The 19679-nt window shown below is 46.6% G+C and overlaps 1 protein-coding gene across 2 annotated transcripts in view; it reads right to left on the reverse strand.

Moving 5' to 3' along the window:
• The window catches only part of KIF18A (kinesin family member 18A), a 375729-nt gene that overhangs the window by 145085 nt on the left and 210965 nt on the right, over positions 1 to 19679 (reverse strand). For both annotated transcript variants that reach the window (XM_069623518.1, XM_069623519.1), the window contains exons 13-14: positions 6076 to 6311; positions 4616 to 4693 (exon numbers count right to left, since the gene is read on the reverse strand). In XM_069623518.1, coding sequence (XP_069479619.1) covers positions 4616 to 4693; positions 6076 to 6311 — 314 coding nt within the window. The remainder of the gene's footprint in view (positions 1 to 4615; positions 4694 to 6075; positions 6312 to 19679) is intronic.

The raw sequence follows: 19679 nt of genomic DNA on the forward strand, positions 1-19679 counted from the left end.
GAGCACCTTTTGGCGGTACTTAATATAGGTAAAGGGCTCAACAGTTGCGGTGAAGCTGGCTGAATATTTAGATGTGGCAGCATTGCCGAGGTCGGCCCCTGAGGCTAATCGGGCGTTAGTCAAGCAGATTATGGTGGAAGATATCTTGGCAGTGGCACGTTTGCTCCCCCTGGCTAGGGCAGCTGCATCTGATGGCATAACTGCAGAGTTCTAAAAGAAAAGGGGGACAGAGGTAGCCAAATGTATGGTGAACATGTGGGAGGAGGCAATGTCGTCGGGGCACTTGCCCCTCTCAATGAGCAAGGCTGTGGTCATTTTACTGCTAAAGGTAAGGACCCTGTAGACTGTGCCTCGTACCACCAGATTTCTCTTTTTAATCTAGATACTAAAATCTATGCTAAGATCCTGGCGGATAGGTTGCTCCCGTTTGTGTCCGAGCTAGTCCATATAGATCAATCTGGATTTATCCCGGGTAGATCGACATCACTCAACCTCGGTAGACTCTTCTCTACTGGCTCAAATTGACCCAGAAGTGTGAGCCGTGGCAGCTCTTCTTGATATGGGGAAGGCTTTTGACTCAATTGAATGAGACGACGTCTTTGAAGTACTGTGAGTCGTGGGTATCCCGACATACTTTCTGCAGTGCGCCTTTTATATTCAGGCTCGACGCGAGGATCGGTTTATGTGGAAAAAACACTGAGGCGTTTGCACTGGGAAGGAGTACTAGGCAGGGCTGTCCGCTGTCTGTTACTCTTTGCACACGCCAATGAGCTCCTCACGTCCAGATTGCGGAAAATCCATCACAATCGTTGACTGGCATAGGGAGGGACGATACAATGCTTTACTTCAGGGACCCAGATGTGCACTTGCATTTCCTGTCACAAGAGGTAGCGAAGATTGATCGATACTCTGGACTCCGATACTCTGAACTGGTCTAAATCTATTCTATTCCCACTTAAAGAGAAACAGTTAGGCTGGTGGAGCTGGGAGGCTTTAGATGGGAACAGTCCTTTGTTAAATATCTGGGGGTAAAGGTAAGTAGGAATTCTCATACTCTGCTGGCAGAACCAACCTGTACTACCTGGAGGCCTTGAGTTACAAAGTAGACAAAAAGGTGGGCGCTGCCCTTGTCCTTGCTAGGAAGGGTGGCTATTGCAAATATGGTGATGGTTCCTAAGTTAATGTATATGTCCCAGAACATTCTTGTATGGCCCGGTGTGGCCTTTTGTGCAGCGTTGATTTTGCTTCTGGTGAAACTGGCATAGCACCCCAGGTCCCTCCGAATTAGCTGGAAGATTGTTCTCCCATCGGATCAGGGGGTATATGCGCGCCGGACACGTAACAGTATTTCTTGGTGGCACAGACACATTTAGCTTTGTACTGGATGCCAGGATTGTCACTGCACCTGCATGTCCAAATAGAAAGGAGTTCCATGCCTCCCTATGCACTCCAGGGAGTCCTTTGCGCTCTGAAACACTTGTGTACGAGCACGATAGAAAGAAAAAAAAATATCAAAGGAAGTTTGCATAAGTACAAATTTGACCTGGTAGCCTGCACAAAGCATGCCTAGAATAGGATCCTGAAACGACTGGGAGTTGACATTCCGTATGACCCCGGGCTCCAGCTCTGGAGGATTGAATGCCTTCAACCTACCTGTGACGAGGCCTTTGAGAACGAGTGGAGGAGGGTGGGGATTGGCACCATGGCAGACTTGTACCCGGAGGGTGAGTTTGTTGCACTGGAGTAGTTTATGGCCAAGATAGGTGGTGGACCCCTTAGAAGGCTTCAATATTTCCGCATGAGGGCGGCTCTTAAGGCATGACCTGCATGTTTCCGAACCCACACCCGTCACTTTCAATCCTACGGTTCCTCCTGAACTCTGCCTCCGCACGGTGCCCGACGTCCTCCATCTATGGGGTGGTACAAAGAGAATCTCTCAAAATGGTACTGAAATGCAAAAAGCAGTGGGAAACTGATTCTGGGATTACATTGACTGAAAAGCAGTGGACGGCAACGTGTATGAGATCTCACAATGGGGCGTTTAATATCAGATTTCAATTGATTCAACTGAAAACCTTGCACAGGGTATCTTTCACCTGCCCGAAACGCCCTGTTTGACTCGTCTAAGAGTGGTGTATGCCACGAATCCAGGCACAGTCTGCCGATTTCCTCCACATGGTATGTCATGCCCTCCACTGTGAGAGTTCTGGAGGTGGGGGGGGGATGACATGAACCCTTTCATGTATATTAGATTCTGAAGTACCATGTGAACTACTGTGTTGCATGTTTGGGTCGCTCCGGGTGCCCCGGCCCTGGGCCGAAGGCTGCTAGCTACTAGCAAGATAGTGCATTTTACTACGGTGGATTAGTAGGCCCCCGTCCCCACTCTTGACAAAGAATATGGACTTCTCTGTGGCTTGGGTTCGAAACCTAAGAACATATGGGATCCTCTGGTGACTTACCTTCTGGCGCAGCGCCCGGACAGAGCTACTGAGAACTAGTGAGCCTTACGCTGTTGGACCAATAGTTAAGGCTTTGCAACCCCCTCTTACTGATGTGTATTAAAAAGAGCTACGCCTGAGGCGGTAATATTTAACGTATACTTTTACAAACTGTCACTGACTGCTGTATTGTTGATTTGTCTGAGACGTGAATGTTCTTTAATAAACAAAATTTTAATAAACATGTGTACAAAGTTGATTATCTCAAAGTAAAATCACCAATACTACACAATAAAACAGTAAAATCAGTTCCAATTAATGAAACAAGGAAAACTGTAAACTATAAAGTGGAGATACAATGCATTTCAAACCCAAGTCATTTACTCTGTTTTTCTGTAATTCAGAGGTCCTTCCATCCCAGGCAAGTAGGACTAGTGCTTCAACAAAGTCAAAGAACCAGGTAAGTAGCTGAGTCGGGTTTAGGAAGTTTTGAAAGTACACCCAGAAAAGGCTTTGGCAAAGCAAAGGTTCAGAATAAAGCACTTTTGACGTTTAATGGTAAATAGAATGGTTTTAGTGATTCTCTCCCAATTCTACCACACTAAGTGTTACCCTGAGCGGAATTCTTGTCCAAAACTTCACCAATCACAACCAGTCAAAGAGAGTTAGAGGGCAGACTATGCCGATACAATCTCTGTGGCGGGAGGAGGAAAGTGGCCAGTGACTCCCTAGGTACTGCCTCTCATACAAAGGAAAGGCCTGAAGGTGCAGGAGCGTCTTACATCACAGTTGCCTTGCATTAGATGGCCTCCATTTCATGTCTTTTGGTGCAGTCTTCTATCTTAATCAGGATGCTTTGTGTTTGGCCGGTACACCAGTCTGGCAAATCTCATTTGAAGGACCAGACAACTTAACCTCCGAGTTAAGCCCTCATGGACCTACAGGAATCCTCAGCAGTCTACGGAATTAGCCTCTGACCAGGGAATGTCTGGTTTGCCCCCTGGTCTTAGCCCCTCAAGGGGGAAACCTAGAGGAAATGCCAGCAGCTGAAGGATCACTGTCACTGAACCCCCCTCCCCTCCTGGAAAGGAGTCCCAGCCCAGGCGCTTTAAAAGGAAAATTAATACTTTGCTTTTTTGTCTCCGGGAACTTGTGGAGGTGAGCAAAGGGAACTCTAGAGAAGAGGTCTTACCACTGCTGCAGCAACATGTCACAGCAGCAGCTGTCCCACTGATGGTCCAGGCAATAGCACTCGAGGCAGAGTAAACAGGGATGCGCACTGCGCCTGCCACATAGAAGTGCAGGCTGCAAAAACTGCTTTACCAAGGACAATGGAGGCAACCGCAGCACTACAGGGTCAGAGGAAGATGTTGAACCAAACAGGATTGAAAAAAGGAAACAGGGAGGGAAACATTTCTGCCTAGGGAGCACTATCACAAGAGGTCTGACCGTTTGGGGAAAAGGATTGGCGGGGCAAAGAGCAGAGCCTTGAGGGGTACATGCAGCCAATCAAAATGGAGAGAATTTTTAATGCAGCAATAAATACTCTGGTACTGACCTTATGAGATGAGGTACCAGAAGTATGGGGATGTGGGACTGCATATCAGAGTATTTTATGGATAACCCGAGTGCAGGTGCAATTGTAAGTTTTTTAAATAGATTTGGACCCAACTCTCATAATACATAAATAACTTCTAGGCTTCCTACTTTAATTGACTCCAGCCTCCATTCAGCACAGAGCAAACCACACAAGAAAACATAAAAGGACAAATAAGGTGGGAGGAGGGGCGGTGAGAGGACAAAAGACACCAGGAAGACAGAACGTCTATTTGGCAAACAGTAGTGATTATACATAATGGTTAATAAAGTTGATCCTCTTTTGACATGAATATGGTCTTTTTCCCTTGCCACTGATAAAAGAAAAAAAATGGTTACCAGAGTTAATTATCTTATGTTAACTAAAATAGAAGTCATGAGGCAACATTGTAACAGAGTAAAAGCAAATACAGCAATAATTTGCAAAAGCTGAAAAAGATCTAGAAATTAAATCATTAAAGTCTCCACATTATAACAAATTGATGTTTTGTAAAAGCAAATCCACAAAATAAAGGTGATTAAATTCCAAAGATGAGTGTATGTGAGGCAACAATTTACCTGTAGCAAAATGTACTCACCGTCAAAAGGCCTGACCAATAAACATTTGGTATTTTGGATATCCATTTTTCTTTCTGGCTTACACTGTTTTTTTGCACCTTTAAAAAGAATAATGCATTCTTCTGTTAATTATAAAAGCCTCCTCTCCACAAATGTTATTCTTAGAAAAAGCTTAATCTCATACAGAATGGTTTTCATAAACACCAATATAGGAAGTAAAGCAGCCACATGGCCTAAACCACTCTCTATCTTCTTTTTCTGAAATTGATATCTGATGGGTTACAACCAGAGAGCAGTTATCGCACGAGGGGGGCACTTGGAGCTTAATTTGCCTTTTCACTTATAGAATTCTCATTGATATGGTTAAATGCGCCAATGCTTATTAACGTTAATATTATAATTCCATAGTGGTATTCTTTTCACTATGTAGCATTTGAAATGCTCAGTAGATAATTTCAAAGCGAGGAACAGTGACATTTAAACTGACTTATTTTATTGCAAGTGAGCACTAGGAGTCTTTCCCAGATCAAGGATTGGGATCTGGGTTGTTCGATAGTTACCGATTTGTTCGCGGGTGGACTGCCCACAGTGTAACCACTCGGGCACCCGTTTTGTCTGTTCATTGTTTTTTGTCCACCGCCACTAAAGGCAAGAAAGAGGGGGACACCCCAAAAAACACCAAATACCGAACATGTGGCGTGGGGACACCCCCGCAGCCCCCACTCCGCATTTTCGGTATTTTTGTATATGACCATAACGGTAACACCCAATTAGATCAAAACGGCCATATGGTCAGTTTGTTTCAATCTAATTGGGTGTTTGCAAGGAATGTGCTACTTGGGCAATGCTTTTTAGTGGAGTGCATTGACATGAATAGTTATATAGTAGGGTGGTGAAGGCCCCAATACTCTTAATGTATGCATCTGGGTTGCAGGGCCTGAGAGGAGAGGAGGCCTTGCAAGTACAATTCATAACATGGGGCGCTTTCAAGTGCACCTGCCAAGCACCCACTTTCCTTCAGCCCGTAGGGGAAAGCGGAATGTTGATGTCGGTCTATGTGGACCCCTTACCAGCAATTCATGTTTCGATTTCGACCTTCCCAAACGAAGATCGGAATGGAGAAAATAAATATTGACAGTAAAGGGCTATTTAAGGCTCGCTATTATTATAATTATGGCTAAGGTTGTGACATGCCTGTAGGACTCAATCCCATTCCTAGACCCATGTGGATAACCTCAAGCAATGAATACGATGACAAGCATGCACGCTCAAACTAAAGTATTCTGAAGGAGCCTGGATTTGGGCAACCCATAGCCAGTCGCAGGACCTTTTCACAATGTGAGATGTAGCCGCACCTCACATCGTGCCTGTGCAGATGTGAATCTGCTCCAAAATGTGATAAAAAGCAGGAATGCTCTTAACTGTGAAATTAGAGAAGGTATAATGCACATTATTGATAGAGTAACAATACTTCACTTACTGCAGGGAGTGTTTGGAGTACTCTTTAGGTGTGGGAAATTCATGACTAGTGATATCTCGGGTTGGCAATCTTCCTCCACTTTGACGATGGTCTGATCTGCCCACACTACAGCCTTTTCTCTCTCTACCAAGTTCTCCACCTTTTTGAAGTCGGCTTCCAGTGTAGCATCTAATAACCTAGCCTCTTCAAGTAAATTACGTTGCCTGCAAAGGACTGGAAGTGCACTGTTCAACAACCTAAAGGAAGAAAATAATATAGTGTAAGAAACATACTGCAACAAATGCAGGTTGGAATTAAACGGTGTCAAAAAGATGAAAAGGAACTATAGCCTAAAATTTGCAAATCACTTCAGTAGGTAAACAATAAGCCCACACCTAGGCAAAGTGACATTTTGGAATTTTAGTATACATATGTACACAACCACGTTTTATACCAATATTGTAAACAATACTATTCTTTATAAGCAAGTTAACAAGAAAAAGAGGAATAAAGAGCAATCCAGAGCAAACAAACAAGGTAGAAGTAGAAAATGTATTTACTGGAGGAAGCAAAAAGGACAGCCTGTCCATATAATTACATTTAAAGAAAACCACAAAAAACACAGATATTTCTATATTCATAACTACTAACTGTAGGCCTGCTTTCAGAGTGCAAGGATCAATAATGCCGGTTTTAAAAAATGGCCTGACTTGGTTATGAGAGGAGTTATCGGAATTTAGTCGTTTGATTGATATAGTGCAACATGAACAGCACCAGAAAAACAGATTAGCAATGCTAAAGCTCCCTAAAGTGCAAGTGGTAGCAGGGTGGGAAAAATAGGCAGACTCTTTCCATGCCAATTTTGTACTGTGCCCATTACTCAAAATATATGCCAGCAATTCTCCTTTAGGCGGTGACTGGCCTAACACACATCTTCCTATAACCTTGGCCTTTATAGCCCTAGCTTTACCCCTGACCCTTCCCTACCTCTGCCCAACGGACAATGCGGTTCTTCCTTTGCCTACAGCACAATCCGCAGATATTTCCTTGTCCTCTTCAAATTACATATACTCCTAGCCTGCTCTTAAAGACTCTCCCACAGACATTTAAAAGTGAATCAGAGTGCCAGTTATCCCTGGGCAGAGGTACAGGGCAAAGCAGTTTTGGGACAGTACCTAACATGGTGACAGATGCCCAGCCTAGCTGTCACTCACCCAGCATGGTGGCTGATCTTGCCGGACAGTCAGCCAGCCAATCACGCCAGAGTGCATTTAGGTCTCCTAGGAGACTAAGCACAGGGAGTTTCGGGCACCTCCCTTACATCCTATCCACCCCAGGCACTCAGGCGCCAGAGGAGGGCTTCAGCACTGAAGCCTGCCAAAGGCCAACTAACAAGGAGACCAAACCTGGTTTGCTGCGCAGAGACAAACACTAGAAGGACCTTTCCAAAAAGAAATGGTGAAAAAAGTCTATCGGGACCAGTTTTTTCAGAGGGGGCTCAGACGCCATCTTGAAAAACATGGCTCCGGTGGATTTCAGCTACCGGAGCGGTTAAACGGGTCGCGGTCAGGAAAGTCATGGTAATTCCACTGCCACCAACCATTCGAAGAGGAAAGGGTAGCTTTTGAGGGCAACATGAGTTTTCTAGGCAGAGGGAATACGATGTATTCCCCCCAGCACTTTGCTGTAAGGCAGTGTGTGCTACGTCTATGAATTTAAAAAGACTAGCAAAGTCAATTTAACTTCACATTCACTGGGAGACAGTAGTTAGTCCCAGAGAAGGTATTTAAAACCTTGGTAAGTCAGAAAGACATCCCTGTGTCACTGCACTGAGAGGGCTGTGTGACACACAAGAAAAAGATGATGCCCATGGAGTTGTCTAAAATTCCATATCCAAAAAACACAAAAGTAAAATGCACATCAAAATACATTAAAGAGTGGGAAAAAAAGGCTCACACTCTTTTCAGATGAAAATTAAAGTCCAGCAAAGTTGCTGGGGGTCTCAAAAGGTAAGGGAAATAAGCACATTTCTGAGAATTCTCCCTAACGGAGTCATTGGCGGGAGCACGTCCCTGATGGCGTCCCCGAGGAGGACCCCGATCCGAGGAGATTTCATGAGCCCGAGGAACTTTTCAAAGAATCTGTCCTCACAGACCGGAGTGGTGGTTGGCGATACTGACGGGGTAGCGGCTGGCTGCTGGAGCCATTGCATACCCTGCCAATACGGATGCAGCAGAATCCTGCCATGCGCAAAGGAAGGGTAGGCTGTAGGCCACCTACCTGGTTGAGACAAGTACCACCTTGACACACGTTCCTCTACCTGCTTCCCATCTTGGTGCGATATTGGGCGGATGTCAGAAATGTCTGGCACAGCGGCCATTTTGTCGAGCTGCCTTCCACGTGCCTGCGTCGTGTTGCTTGGCTCAGTGGGCCCACCCCAGTCTAGGACTCTTGTGTGGATCATGAATCCTACCCTGTTCCTCAGGTCGAAGCCTGGTAGGCGTTTCGCTCTCGGCGGATCTACCTGTAGAACTGCATAAAAGATCCCCCTTAGACACGTTGCCGGTATTAGGGCATAGCCCCTCAGGTAATGACCCGTTAAAGAACCTTCTGGTCCCTCAACACTGTCACCGGGAGGATAAACTGACCCATCAGCCTGCCTGACCGTGCTGGTATGAGGACCTGAGCAGTCCCTTGCGCACTGGCGAGTCCTTTGGAAGGAATCTCCCTTACGAGGTGCGCTGGAAAAGAGCAGCCCTAACTTGGGCTTGGATAGATGATAGACAAAGTACTTTAGGTCCTCTGGAGGCGATCTCTGGAAGAGCTCCCTCCACCTGGCTAATCTGTTCTTCAGAGACCTTGAGGAGAGCGCGTCATATGCGGTACAAGCTTGCCAGCCGTGGTCTGGGCCAAGGCAACGTAGGCAAAGGGGGTGGGGGTCTTTAGTTGGAAAGAGCCCGTCGCAGGATGGACACCTGATGAACCCTTTAGAAGTCAACATGCGCCCGGGAGGAGAGTGACGCCTGAGGACAGAGTGCCTGAATGATAAAAAGACAAAAAGACAGAAGAGAAGAAGTACCCACGCGTGGCATTACATGGCCGAAGCCAAACCCAGGAACGGTGGTGAATTTGGCCTATTCCCTTCGATGCAGAAAGGGGACCGAGGTATGGCGCCAGAGGGTGGAGTCAGGGCAGCGCATGCTTCCAGGGCCGCACACCCGCGCACCTTTGAAATTAAAGGGGATGTTTTTTTCTGGTGAAAAAGATTCCGTCTCCCGTCCCATGGAAGGGACGCCCATGCAGTATGGAGGAAAGGGAATGGGACATAAGAGTAAGAAGAAACCCCAGACGTATGAAGAACCAAGGTTAGTGACTTTGTGGAATCTCAGTCTAAAAATGAGATACATTTTAAACATTTAACCAAGATCAAATTATGTGTGCCTCCCATCATTACAGTAAGTCAAATCTCCAGAAGACTTTTGTACATGACTTCATGAGGTATATTGGAGGCGGCCCCCCACTCAGGAACATCCTCTCTAGTCAGCCTTCAACAATAACTGTATCAACAACTCCACAGATGCACAGTGCTCAACCACCATTCTACAATAGAACCCTAACATCAGGCAAACTATATACATGTTTGTCTGCACCATGCTAGCTTGGTAACCATGGTACCCACTACAGATAGTTCAGGAGATCTACACATAACAAAACGCAGAGGAGTGTTGGGTAAGAATGGATGTAGTAACTCTGTGTGAGCAGATTCTGGCAATTCAAAGGTCCAGGAGGATGCAGAAAGCTTTGTTCAGTTTCTTCGACAGGTGTTTCTCCCAGTGGTCGACTGACTCTAGTCTCAATCACACAGCAGGGTGGCAGCCAAAAAGGACTGGTTGCATTCAGGCATTCCTAGAGACAAAGGGCAGGGAACTTCCCTCACATCCTGCATTTCCAGACACACTGGAGCCAGAGGCAGGTTTCAGGACTGAAGCCTGCCAAGGGCAAAACCTGGCTCAGAGCGCAGAGTAAAACCCAACAAGACCTCACAAACAAAAAGTGGCAAAAAAAAAAGTCTGGGGCCATTTTGACAAAATGGTCACCCATGGGTGCTATACTGTAGCTGAGGATTCAGCCTGCGGTAGAAAAGCACAATGGTAGGACAATTAAACCACTGCCACCGGTCATTTAAAGTAATGAGTGTAACCTAACATTTTTTACGTGACAATGTAGGATAAGGGGCTACTAGGTAACCCCCCCAGCACTTGTGTGTGCTGGAACTACAAAGATAAAAAGGTAAGTAAAGTCAGTTCTCACAAGAAAAGGTATTTAAATTGAGAAATATAAAGGATTTCTCTGACACAGCGCTGTGTGTCATCATACAAAATGTAGATGCCTGTCGAGTTTGTCAGACCCCAAACAGAGAAAACGCAATCCAAATCAGATCAAAACACATGAGTGAGAAAAATGTCTCACTGACTCCAGGGTTAAAATTAAAAAGTCCTAAAGTCCAGCAAAAGGGCTGAGGGTCTCGAAAGGTGAATGAATTAGCACGGAAATGAGAATTCTCACTAACAAGGAGCCCTTCAACTAAATTATTCTTCCAGTCCTGAAGAATGACATTAACAGGACACATTTTGGAGGGACATATAGGATAGGGTGTACCCCAAGACAAGAGGTCAAAACACTCCGTGTCGACATCAGTTTATATACCCTTGCTAGATGCCATTTGGTGTGAGAGAATATACCCACGCCTCAGAAATGTGTTAAAAGAGAGTTTGTCGGATACCACTAGGGGGCGCGGACAGCAATGGTTGCCCGAGTGTTAGCTCAGCAACCCGAGGGATGAAAAGAGAAGAAAACGCAGCCCGAGTGCAACCAAACACGGTCGGTGTAGAGCCCCGTAAACGAGTGCGGCACAGAACAGGAATGGCCACAGCTGAGATGGCCGCATTGTATCTAAGCAGTGACCCCCCCCACCCCCCCCAAGGAGAGACAGCGGACCGGTGGGGGAGGGGATCGCCACATGGCTGCGTGGCACTGATCCGCCAAACCAGTTAGCAGCCCTAGAGAGACAGCACGACACACAGGACCCCCCCCCTCCAGCATGAAGAGCTGTGCATGCAAAGGGACTGCACCACAGAATGCAGCAGATGAGGGATGCCAGCTGCCAGAGAGCATTGATGGGAGACGTGTATGAGGAGGCGTGGGAGTGCTGGAGGAGGCATCGCAGACCCCAGCCAAAAGCTGCAGACCAGAGCAGTGAGTGATGAGTCAAGGACCCTGATCCCACACGGAACGCTGCAGCAGCAAGATGGAGGCATAATCAGCAGGCCCCATCCCGGAGTCACCATCAGGGGAGAGAGCCCAGAGGAGGAGGGGCCCAGAGGCTGTAAAGAGAGGAGGGCCAAAAGGAACACCCATTGAAGAGGGAAAGCAAACCCACAGCCTTGGGCAAGGGGGAAGGAGCAAAATGAGAACTCTAATGAAAGTGAGAGCCACCACCTATATGAATCCAATGGATTCGGCCAAAATGACCAAATCCAATTTACCTACCCACCAAAAGACCCAATATACATACCACAAAAAGTACAAACGTTTCGTGGTATATATATATCAGGTCATTTGGTGGGGTGGGTTAAAAAAAAGTAAAACAAAGGCTGCAGGGGCAACCCCCGCAACACACCACTTACTATGCTATACAGTATGGTGAGCAGGAGTTGCGGGGACACCCCTGCAGCTGACCCGCTCAAAACAGCAGGGTTGGGCAGGGGTGTGGGCAGGGTTAGTGTTGGTATGGATTTGGGGTGATTTTACCACAGATGTCCGCATGAGAAATGTACGAACATTTATGTATAACGTACATGTCTCATGCGGTCATTTCCGTCGCAGACATTTCAGTTGTGGTAAAACAACCCTAAATCAATCCAATACCTGTGACGAGGGGGAGCCCTGGCGAAGTGCTGCAGGAGTGCAAAGAGGCCGAAGGTGACCTGCTCCCTGTGGAGGAGAGAGGAAAATATTGGTCCCAAGAAGGTGAGGCAGGAGGTCCCGGGGCCCCAGGGGTATTCAGCGGCCGTACCATCAGCGCAAGAAGCAATAACAAGAGTTTGGGCATAATACAGCAGGCTAGTGTGCACAACCCAGAGAGAGGGCTGAAGGGAGGCTCAGCCCCTGGGGAGATAGGGAGGCAGCAGCAGGTGCGTCCCTCCAGGAGGCCAAGGGGGCCGCAGCGGACATGCCCCTGCTTACAGCTGAGGTAGGGGCCGCTATCAAAGAGGACATAGCTGGTGTTATGGCGGAAATAAGAGCCCTCCGGGGGGATATACAAACCTCCATCATGGAACTGTAGGGTAAAGTGCAACGAATTGAAAAAAAGGTGGAAGGCCTGGAACACAATCAGCTGAATGAGGATATGGTGGAGGCTGGACACTCAGATGACGGACCTGGAACAGAGGGAGGAAGATGTGATTTTACACTTGATGACTTGGAGCGGAAGGTGCAGGAGATTGTGGCCCTTCTCTATGAGTCTGAATGGGGGAAGGTGGTCCAGCTCGAGAGAGCTCACAGGGGCGGGAGGGCATTTGGAAAGGGCCCCTGCTCCACAAACATGAAGTTCCTGCGCTACAAGGAAAAAGCAGAGGTGCTGGCTAGGGCAAAGAAAACACAGCAGATAGACTATAAGGGCTCAAAGATATATCTTTTCCAGGACCTGTCTGGGATAACACTCGCCCGCAGGCAGCACTACCCAACCCTGACTCAATGGCTGACAAGTAAAGGGTTGCAGTACAGGTGGGCTTACCCATTTGCCCTGCAGTTTGAGGTGGGGGCGGAGGAGTACAGAGTGGTGAGCGGAAAGGAAGCGGAACAGGTACTGAGGCACCTGGAGAAGGCACCAGACTCAGGAGATGAGTGACTGTAACAATAGGATGGAGCCTAGGGGCCCGTGATGTTTGGGGGGTCCCCCAAGATGCAAGAGTAGCAAGGTGTGCAGGAAGTACATGAAGCTGAACATTGCTTTCCCGATGAAACACCCCTAAAAGACATGGTGGGGGGGAATGCACAAGACTAGGCTACTCAGCTAATTAGCAGGCACAGCATCCTGCGGTGCACATACTGTGAGTCACAGCGGGTCGGGGTTTCTCAAGTGGCCCCCGATAACAAAAGGGGTTATCTCAATGGGGAGAAAGTTCGTAAGAAAAGTTATGGTTATACTGTTTATGTTAGAGGTTATTTCGGGGAAAAGGGGGAGGGGCAGAAGGGATAACATGCACACAGGCAGAGGGGACACAGGACAAAACACAGAAGAGGAAGCAGTTGAGAGAGGGGCGACACAGGGCTAGGTGCACAGGACCCCCTGACGGGAATGACAGACGGAAAGTGGAGTGAATCCAGGCTGCAAGTGCGAATTCTCAATGTTATGGGCCTTAACTTGCCCACAAAAAGATCCTTGGGGAAGACTTCAACTCCTGAGCAACACACAATGGGATAGGCTCTCCGCAGGGCAGTGGTCAATGGAAGAGGGCTCACAAGGATGCATTTGAACAGGCTCTACAGATAGGAGACTCACAGATGTGAGGGCTAGGAGGAAAAGTAACGTAGACTACTAGAGGAAATACTGCGCAAGAAAATTATCAGCCTCGAAGAGAGCATGCACAGAAAGGGGAAATATGACGAAACAGACAGGGCTCTCATGAAGCAGAAAAGGTCAGAACTGAAGGGGATAGGAATGGGAGACATGATTCAGAAACAGAAATTCCTGAAATTGAAGTTTTACTAGAACGGGCACAAGGCAGACTCCCCATTGGCGGCTAGATTAAGAGCACAGAGGGCAGAGAGATGGGATGAAGGGAGGAGGAAGGGGGGATAGAAACAGCCCTGGACAAGATCGTGGAGTTCTTTGCATGCTACTACAAGGAGCTACACACCAGGGGAGCGGGGTACAGAAGAGTTGGCAGAATATGTATGGGGGCTGGGTCTGGAAAAACTCCGGAGACGAGATTCTCTCTACAGAAGCCCCAATAACAGAGGAAGAGGTGCAGGCAGTGGTGAGCAGACTACCTAGCGGTAATGCCCCGGGGAGGATGGATCCTGGTCCCACAACTAACTCAATTATACAACCACATTTTCGAGAAAGTTGTAGCACCACCCTCATTCAATAGAGCATTAATCTCAGTAATCCCCAAAGAGTGGAGAGGGCCCTGTAGCTGTAAATCATATTGCCGAATTTCTTTGTTGAACCTCGATATAAAGATCTTCACGAGGATGCTGGCGACGCGGTTGGAGAAGGTGCTGTGCCGCCTGATCCACCCAGATCAGGTCAGATTTATTATGGGTAGGCAAGGGAGCAACATCATGATGGTGAGTCTGAACACCAAACAGGCATTTGATAGAGTGGAGTGGGATTTCTTATTGGAGATCCAGAGGGAACAAGCGTTCGGGGACCAATTCTTTAAGGGGGTGCGGGCAGCAAACATGTATCCAATGGCTAGTCAATGGTAGGGCATATAGGGATTTTGTCGTGAGGAGAGGAACAAGGTAGTGATGCCCACTCTCACCCCTGTTTTTCACGTTGTCTATTGAACCCTTGGGTGCCTAGAATAGCAGGGATGATAGGATAGAGGGGATCAGGATAAGAGGGACAGAACATAAAATTAGCATGTATGAGGACGATATGCTCCTTAAAGGGACACCAAATATCTATATCGGATCAACTTCCCCACCCTGCTCCTCAAGGCCCTCTTTGGGGACCTGGACAGGTTGCCCGACATGACCCCGTCATGGCTATGGCGTCTGAACACTGCCAAAATGATTTTGCTCCCGAAAAGTGCTGTATCTATACCAAATGCTCCCCATAGACATGACAAGGAAGCACTTCACGGAGCTCAAAGCACTGGATAAATCAGTTCTTGTGGCAAGGGCCGAAGCCCAGGGTGGCGTACACAACGCCGATACAAACCAAAGAAAGAGAAGAGGTGGACTCCCCAACATGTAGGAGTACTATAGGGCTGCGCAATTCCGGGCATTGGTGCCACACCCGAGAGAGGAGGGGGACAAGCAGTGGGTAGGGATTGAAAACCACTTCAGACCGTTGACAGTAGGGGAATGGCTGCAGGCCCCCAAAGCAGAGGTCCCCCCGCAAGATGCAGCCGCATAGTGTACTAGGCTTGCTATGGAGACTTGTGGGTAAAGAGAGAAGAAGGTGGTCACAACGTGGCTGTCACCTCTCAGTTATGTATTCCCCCACACCCCTGCACAAATCAGGGATGACATTCAAGAACCACTGAGATTTCATAAAATGGTTTGAGGCTGGCTTGGAGAGGGTTGGACAGGTAGTCAAGGGGGACACTTTCATTACTTGTGAGGAACTACAGGAGGGGGTTCACCTGGAGACACTCTGTCTTTCAATACATGCAGTTGAAGGGGGTGTGGATGTCCGTGAAATGGAAGGCGTGGTGCAGAGGGGCCCGATGGCAACAGAATCCATTCTCAGTGAGGCAACCTCATCAAAGGGACTGATCTCGGGTGTTTACAGGGCTCTGCTGGAGGCAAGGAGAGAGGAGACAAAAGCCTTAAGGACGTAATGGGAGAACGATCTGGGGAGGCAGCCCAATGAACAGCAATAGGAACACAGCTGTAAGAATGCATACAGAACCTGAATCCCATGCCAATACAATTCACACGGTCTGAAACTCTAGTACAGCTGGCAATACGCCCCAGTGCGCTTATTAACAATGTATGCCGGGGTGGACCCAACCTGCTGGAGGGGATGTGGAGAGAGAGACGACTATTGGCGTATATGGTGGTCATATCCCAGGGTGCAGTGGTACTAGTGATACTGGAAACAGGTGTTGGGGTGGATTAGACTGCTGGTATACAAAGGACCATGGCCCCACTGCTGGTGCGGTTTAGTATCGAGGAAGGGGAAGAGGGTTGGTTACACGTCCCACATATGCCACACTTTCTGTTCCTGGTGGCTAGTGCATGCATGGTTATCAGGTGGAAATGCAGGGAACTACCAAATGAGGAGATGTGGGCCTGCAACGCAATGGAAATGTTTGAAATGGAGAACCTCACAAAAACTCTACATGATCGGGATACCGCAAGGGAGATGGAATGGGCACCATTCCTTAGCAAATATAAACCACAACACAATGCAGACCCTCTCCAGGAGGGGTTGGACAATGGGAAAGGGTGAGGCACTGTGATAGGAACAGGCCAATTACGGATGATAGCCACGTAACTCACTCAAACGAGGGAGGGACACTGATTTTACAAAAAGTAGCTGTTAGAAAGCAACCAGATGTCCCAAGAGAGGGGGGGGAGAATGGGATTGATATTTAGTTATCATACTATAAGATCACTTGCATCAGACAGGACTATGTATGCACAGTTGTGTGCTATTTGATGATGCTTAATAAATGTGCAGGGTACAAAATAAAGAATTACAAAAAAAAAGTCTGTGGCAGGAAATTTAGACAGACTGTGTTGAGTCAGCTTTCATTCATTTCTAGAGTACTGTCACTTATCCATGAGAATGTTTTGTGAAAGGGTTTTTCTCTTATTGTCAACATTGTAATTTTAACATGTTAAGTACACAATGCACTGACTTTCTGCTGGTGCATACTAAACCCTAGGCACTGGAGTATGAGAAAGGCCGAAAAGCTTTTATATTATCATTTGCTATCTTTGGAATAAAACGTGTTTTATGCAATATCCAAGTGTTTAAAAATGTAATCAATTTTTAACAGTTCTGTGCTTTGTATTGAACCACATTGCTAATCTTTTTAGAGAATATTTATTATACGCAGATGTCTAGGTGGGGTCACCTACTATTATTCTAGACCAGGTGCGCCATCCAATCTGACTCATGTTCTAAACCCAATGGAATTAAAATACAACTGCCTGTGTTCGTTATGGATTGGGTGGAGAGACTACTAATCAATCTGAAGTCTCTAGGGGTTTCAGACAGGGCAGTGTCCAAGCCCCTCTACTTTTTAACATTTATATACAGATCATCATTGATGATTTATTGAGGGGGGCCCAGAACTGGCCGAAACTAGCCTCTTGTCATTATCCGGCCCTCTTTTACGCGGATAATGCAGTTTTAATGTTGTCCACCCCTCAAGGCCTAGAAAAATCACTATCCATCTTTCTGGCAAAATCTTCTGTGCCCCGTCAAAAACAGAATGTCGTCAACCTGGGACCCGAATAAACTCTTCAGGTTACGAGATATGTTCCCTGATGGCACGTTTTGTGAACTTGCAGACTTCACGGGGGCGGTGGGAGGGGGTCAGCTCAAGCGTCTTCAATACTATCGTATGAGAACCGCTTTTGCTGCCAAATGGCCTTCCTTCCCGGTAGAACCCCAGGCACATGAGTGTATCAGAGCCATTGTGACGACGGACGGTCATGGTAAGGGAATCTCGTTGCTATACACCCTGGTGCAATCTCACTCTCCCTCACAAAACACTATCAGAGAAACCTGGGAGTGGGTTGTGGGTACTCAGATCGATGACGTGCGATGGGCCCGATATTGTCAACTCACCAAATCGGTCTCCATGAACTCTGGACTCCGACTGATCCAATTTAAAATACTGAACCAGCTAGATTACTCCCCAGCCAGACTGGCTAAGTTTGTGGAGGGTTCCACAGGGACATGTTTGAAATGTGGCGCTCCTGATGCTGGGGCTTATCATATGTATTGGTCGTGCCCTGTTATCGCGAACTTCTGGCGAGAAGTGGCTGAGCTCCTTGAGGAGATAACGGCGATCCCAGTCGCCCTGTCCCCCCTAAAATACCCGTTTGGTGACATTGGGAAGGTGAAGGAGACCACGAGAAGACTATTTAACATCTCATGTATTATTGACAAATGCTGCGTCCTTAAATGTTGGAAATCCACTGCAGGGCCTACCCGATCCAATTTCCTGAAAGACTTGTGTATGGTGAACGATGACGAGGAACTCTTTGTTTCATCATTCCCGACACCCTGTCGTCCTAATGATATATGGTCGCTACTACGTTTGTATTTATGTGATTTGATGTCCGATGCTGATGTAACACCTACCCCGTCGCCATAGGTGACGATATCCTGTCTTATTGCCACTGATGTATGCCATTGTCGATATTATACATATGCTATACTGTACTGTTTATGAGAACTGTCTTGCTGTGAGTTGTTCCCCTCAATAAACAAAGTTTAAAAAAAAAAAAAACAGTGTCGTCAAAACCAAATCGATGGTATTTAGCCCTCACCCCTTTAAACAAAAATTGGTCCATCTAAAAGTGTAAGATGTGTTAATCGAATAAGTGGCCCACTTCGATTATCTTGGGGTAAGGTTCCAGAAGCAACCATGCTGAGGGGCTCAGGTTGATTAGGCAGCAAGCAACTTGGAAAAATGATGTGGTGCTGCAAGTTCTTTTCATCATAGCCATGGCAGTGGAGCCATGTCCCCAGCTTTTGACCTATATAACAAAGGTTTTACCAGCTGTATTATATGGGTCAGAGCTATGGGGTCATGTAAAGATGTGTCCATTAAATAGAAAAGAAAATACATTTTTAAAACAATTTTTATTTCTCCCTAAGAGTGCTCCTTCTGCATCTACTCACCTGGAACTTTATGATATGCCCATTGTCACCTGGGCTATGTTTACTTTTGGTTAAGAGTTTGGTTCAACAGGCTTCCAGAGAGGCTTTGCTGCACCTCATGTCCTTAAATGGAGGCAAAAGCCTCAAATGGATAGCCCACATTAAGTTACTGCTTAACGATTTGGGTTTAAGTGAGCTGTGGTTTAACGCAAGGGGCAGCTGTTGCTCTGTCCTACGAAAACTAACATTTCCGCAAATAGAGCAATGGAATTTCTTTTTGTTGATGCCGCAAAAATAACCTTGGCCGTGAATATGCTTTAAACAACACAGAGTTTGGTTTTAAGCAATATTCAGATGAAATTAGTCTGCCCTTCGAGAGATCCTTGGCTGGGCATCTTCCCAGCTCCAGCGATGACATGTGTGAGGCACTTCAGCATCTGATATTTGTCCTATGTGTGGAAATGCTAGAAAAACACTTTTACATTTTATCCTGCTATACAAAAAATCCCAAAGGTTGAGAGTATGGTTTTTGGAGAGAATCTGACACTCGCACCTTAAATGCTATGTTGTTTTTAACGTATTCTCCGTCTCCGGCATTGATCTTTGCTACAGCGCGCTATAACCATCGTACGTGGCTGCTGAGAAAGAAGTTTTACATTTTATCATCAGGAAAACTAGTTGTTACCACCATTTTATTTACTAAGGCTGCAAACTTTGCTCTCCTTGTTATTTTTATATGTTTAATCATCTTTAATGTGTGCCAAAAATTCCAATGAAATCTGCATTTTATTGTAAACTGGATTGTTTTACTACCGAACACATTTTTTTGTTGACTATTTTTCTAGAACGTGTATGGCAGGGGATGGGAGAGAGTTTGACCAACCAAAACAAAGTAAAAACATCACAAAGGCCTACAGCAATCAATACCCCCACTAAGATTTAAAATAATGCCCAAGCACACATGATAATAAATCATAGTCGTAGAGTATGGACCCGTTTTAAACCACAGTCAAATGCTCCCAAGAAAGAATACATCTTAGAA

Source organism: Ambystoma mexicanum, chromosome 11 (assembly GCF_040938575.1).
Source record: "Ambystoma mexicanum isolate Mex_15411 chromosome 11, UKY_AmexF1_1, whole genome shotgun sequence".
Taxonomy (NCBI): domain Eukaryota; kingdom Metazoa; phylum Chordata; class Amphibia; order Caudata; family Ambystomatidae; genus Ambystoma; species Ambystoma mexicanum.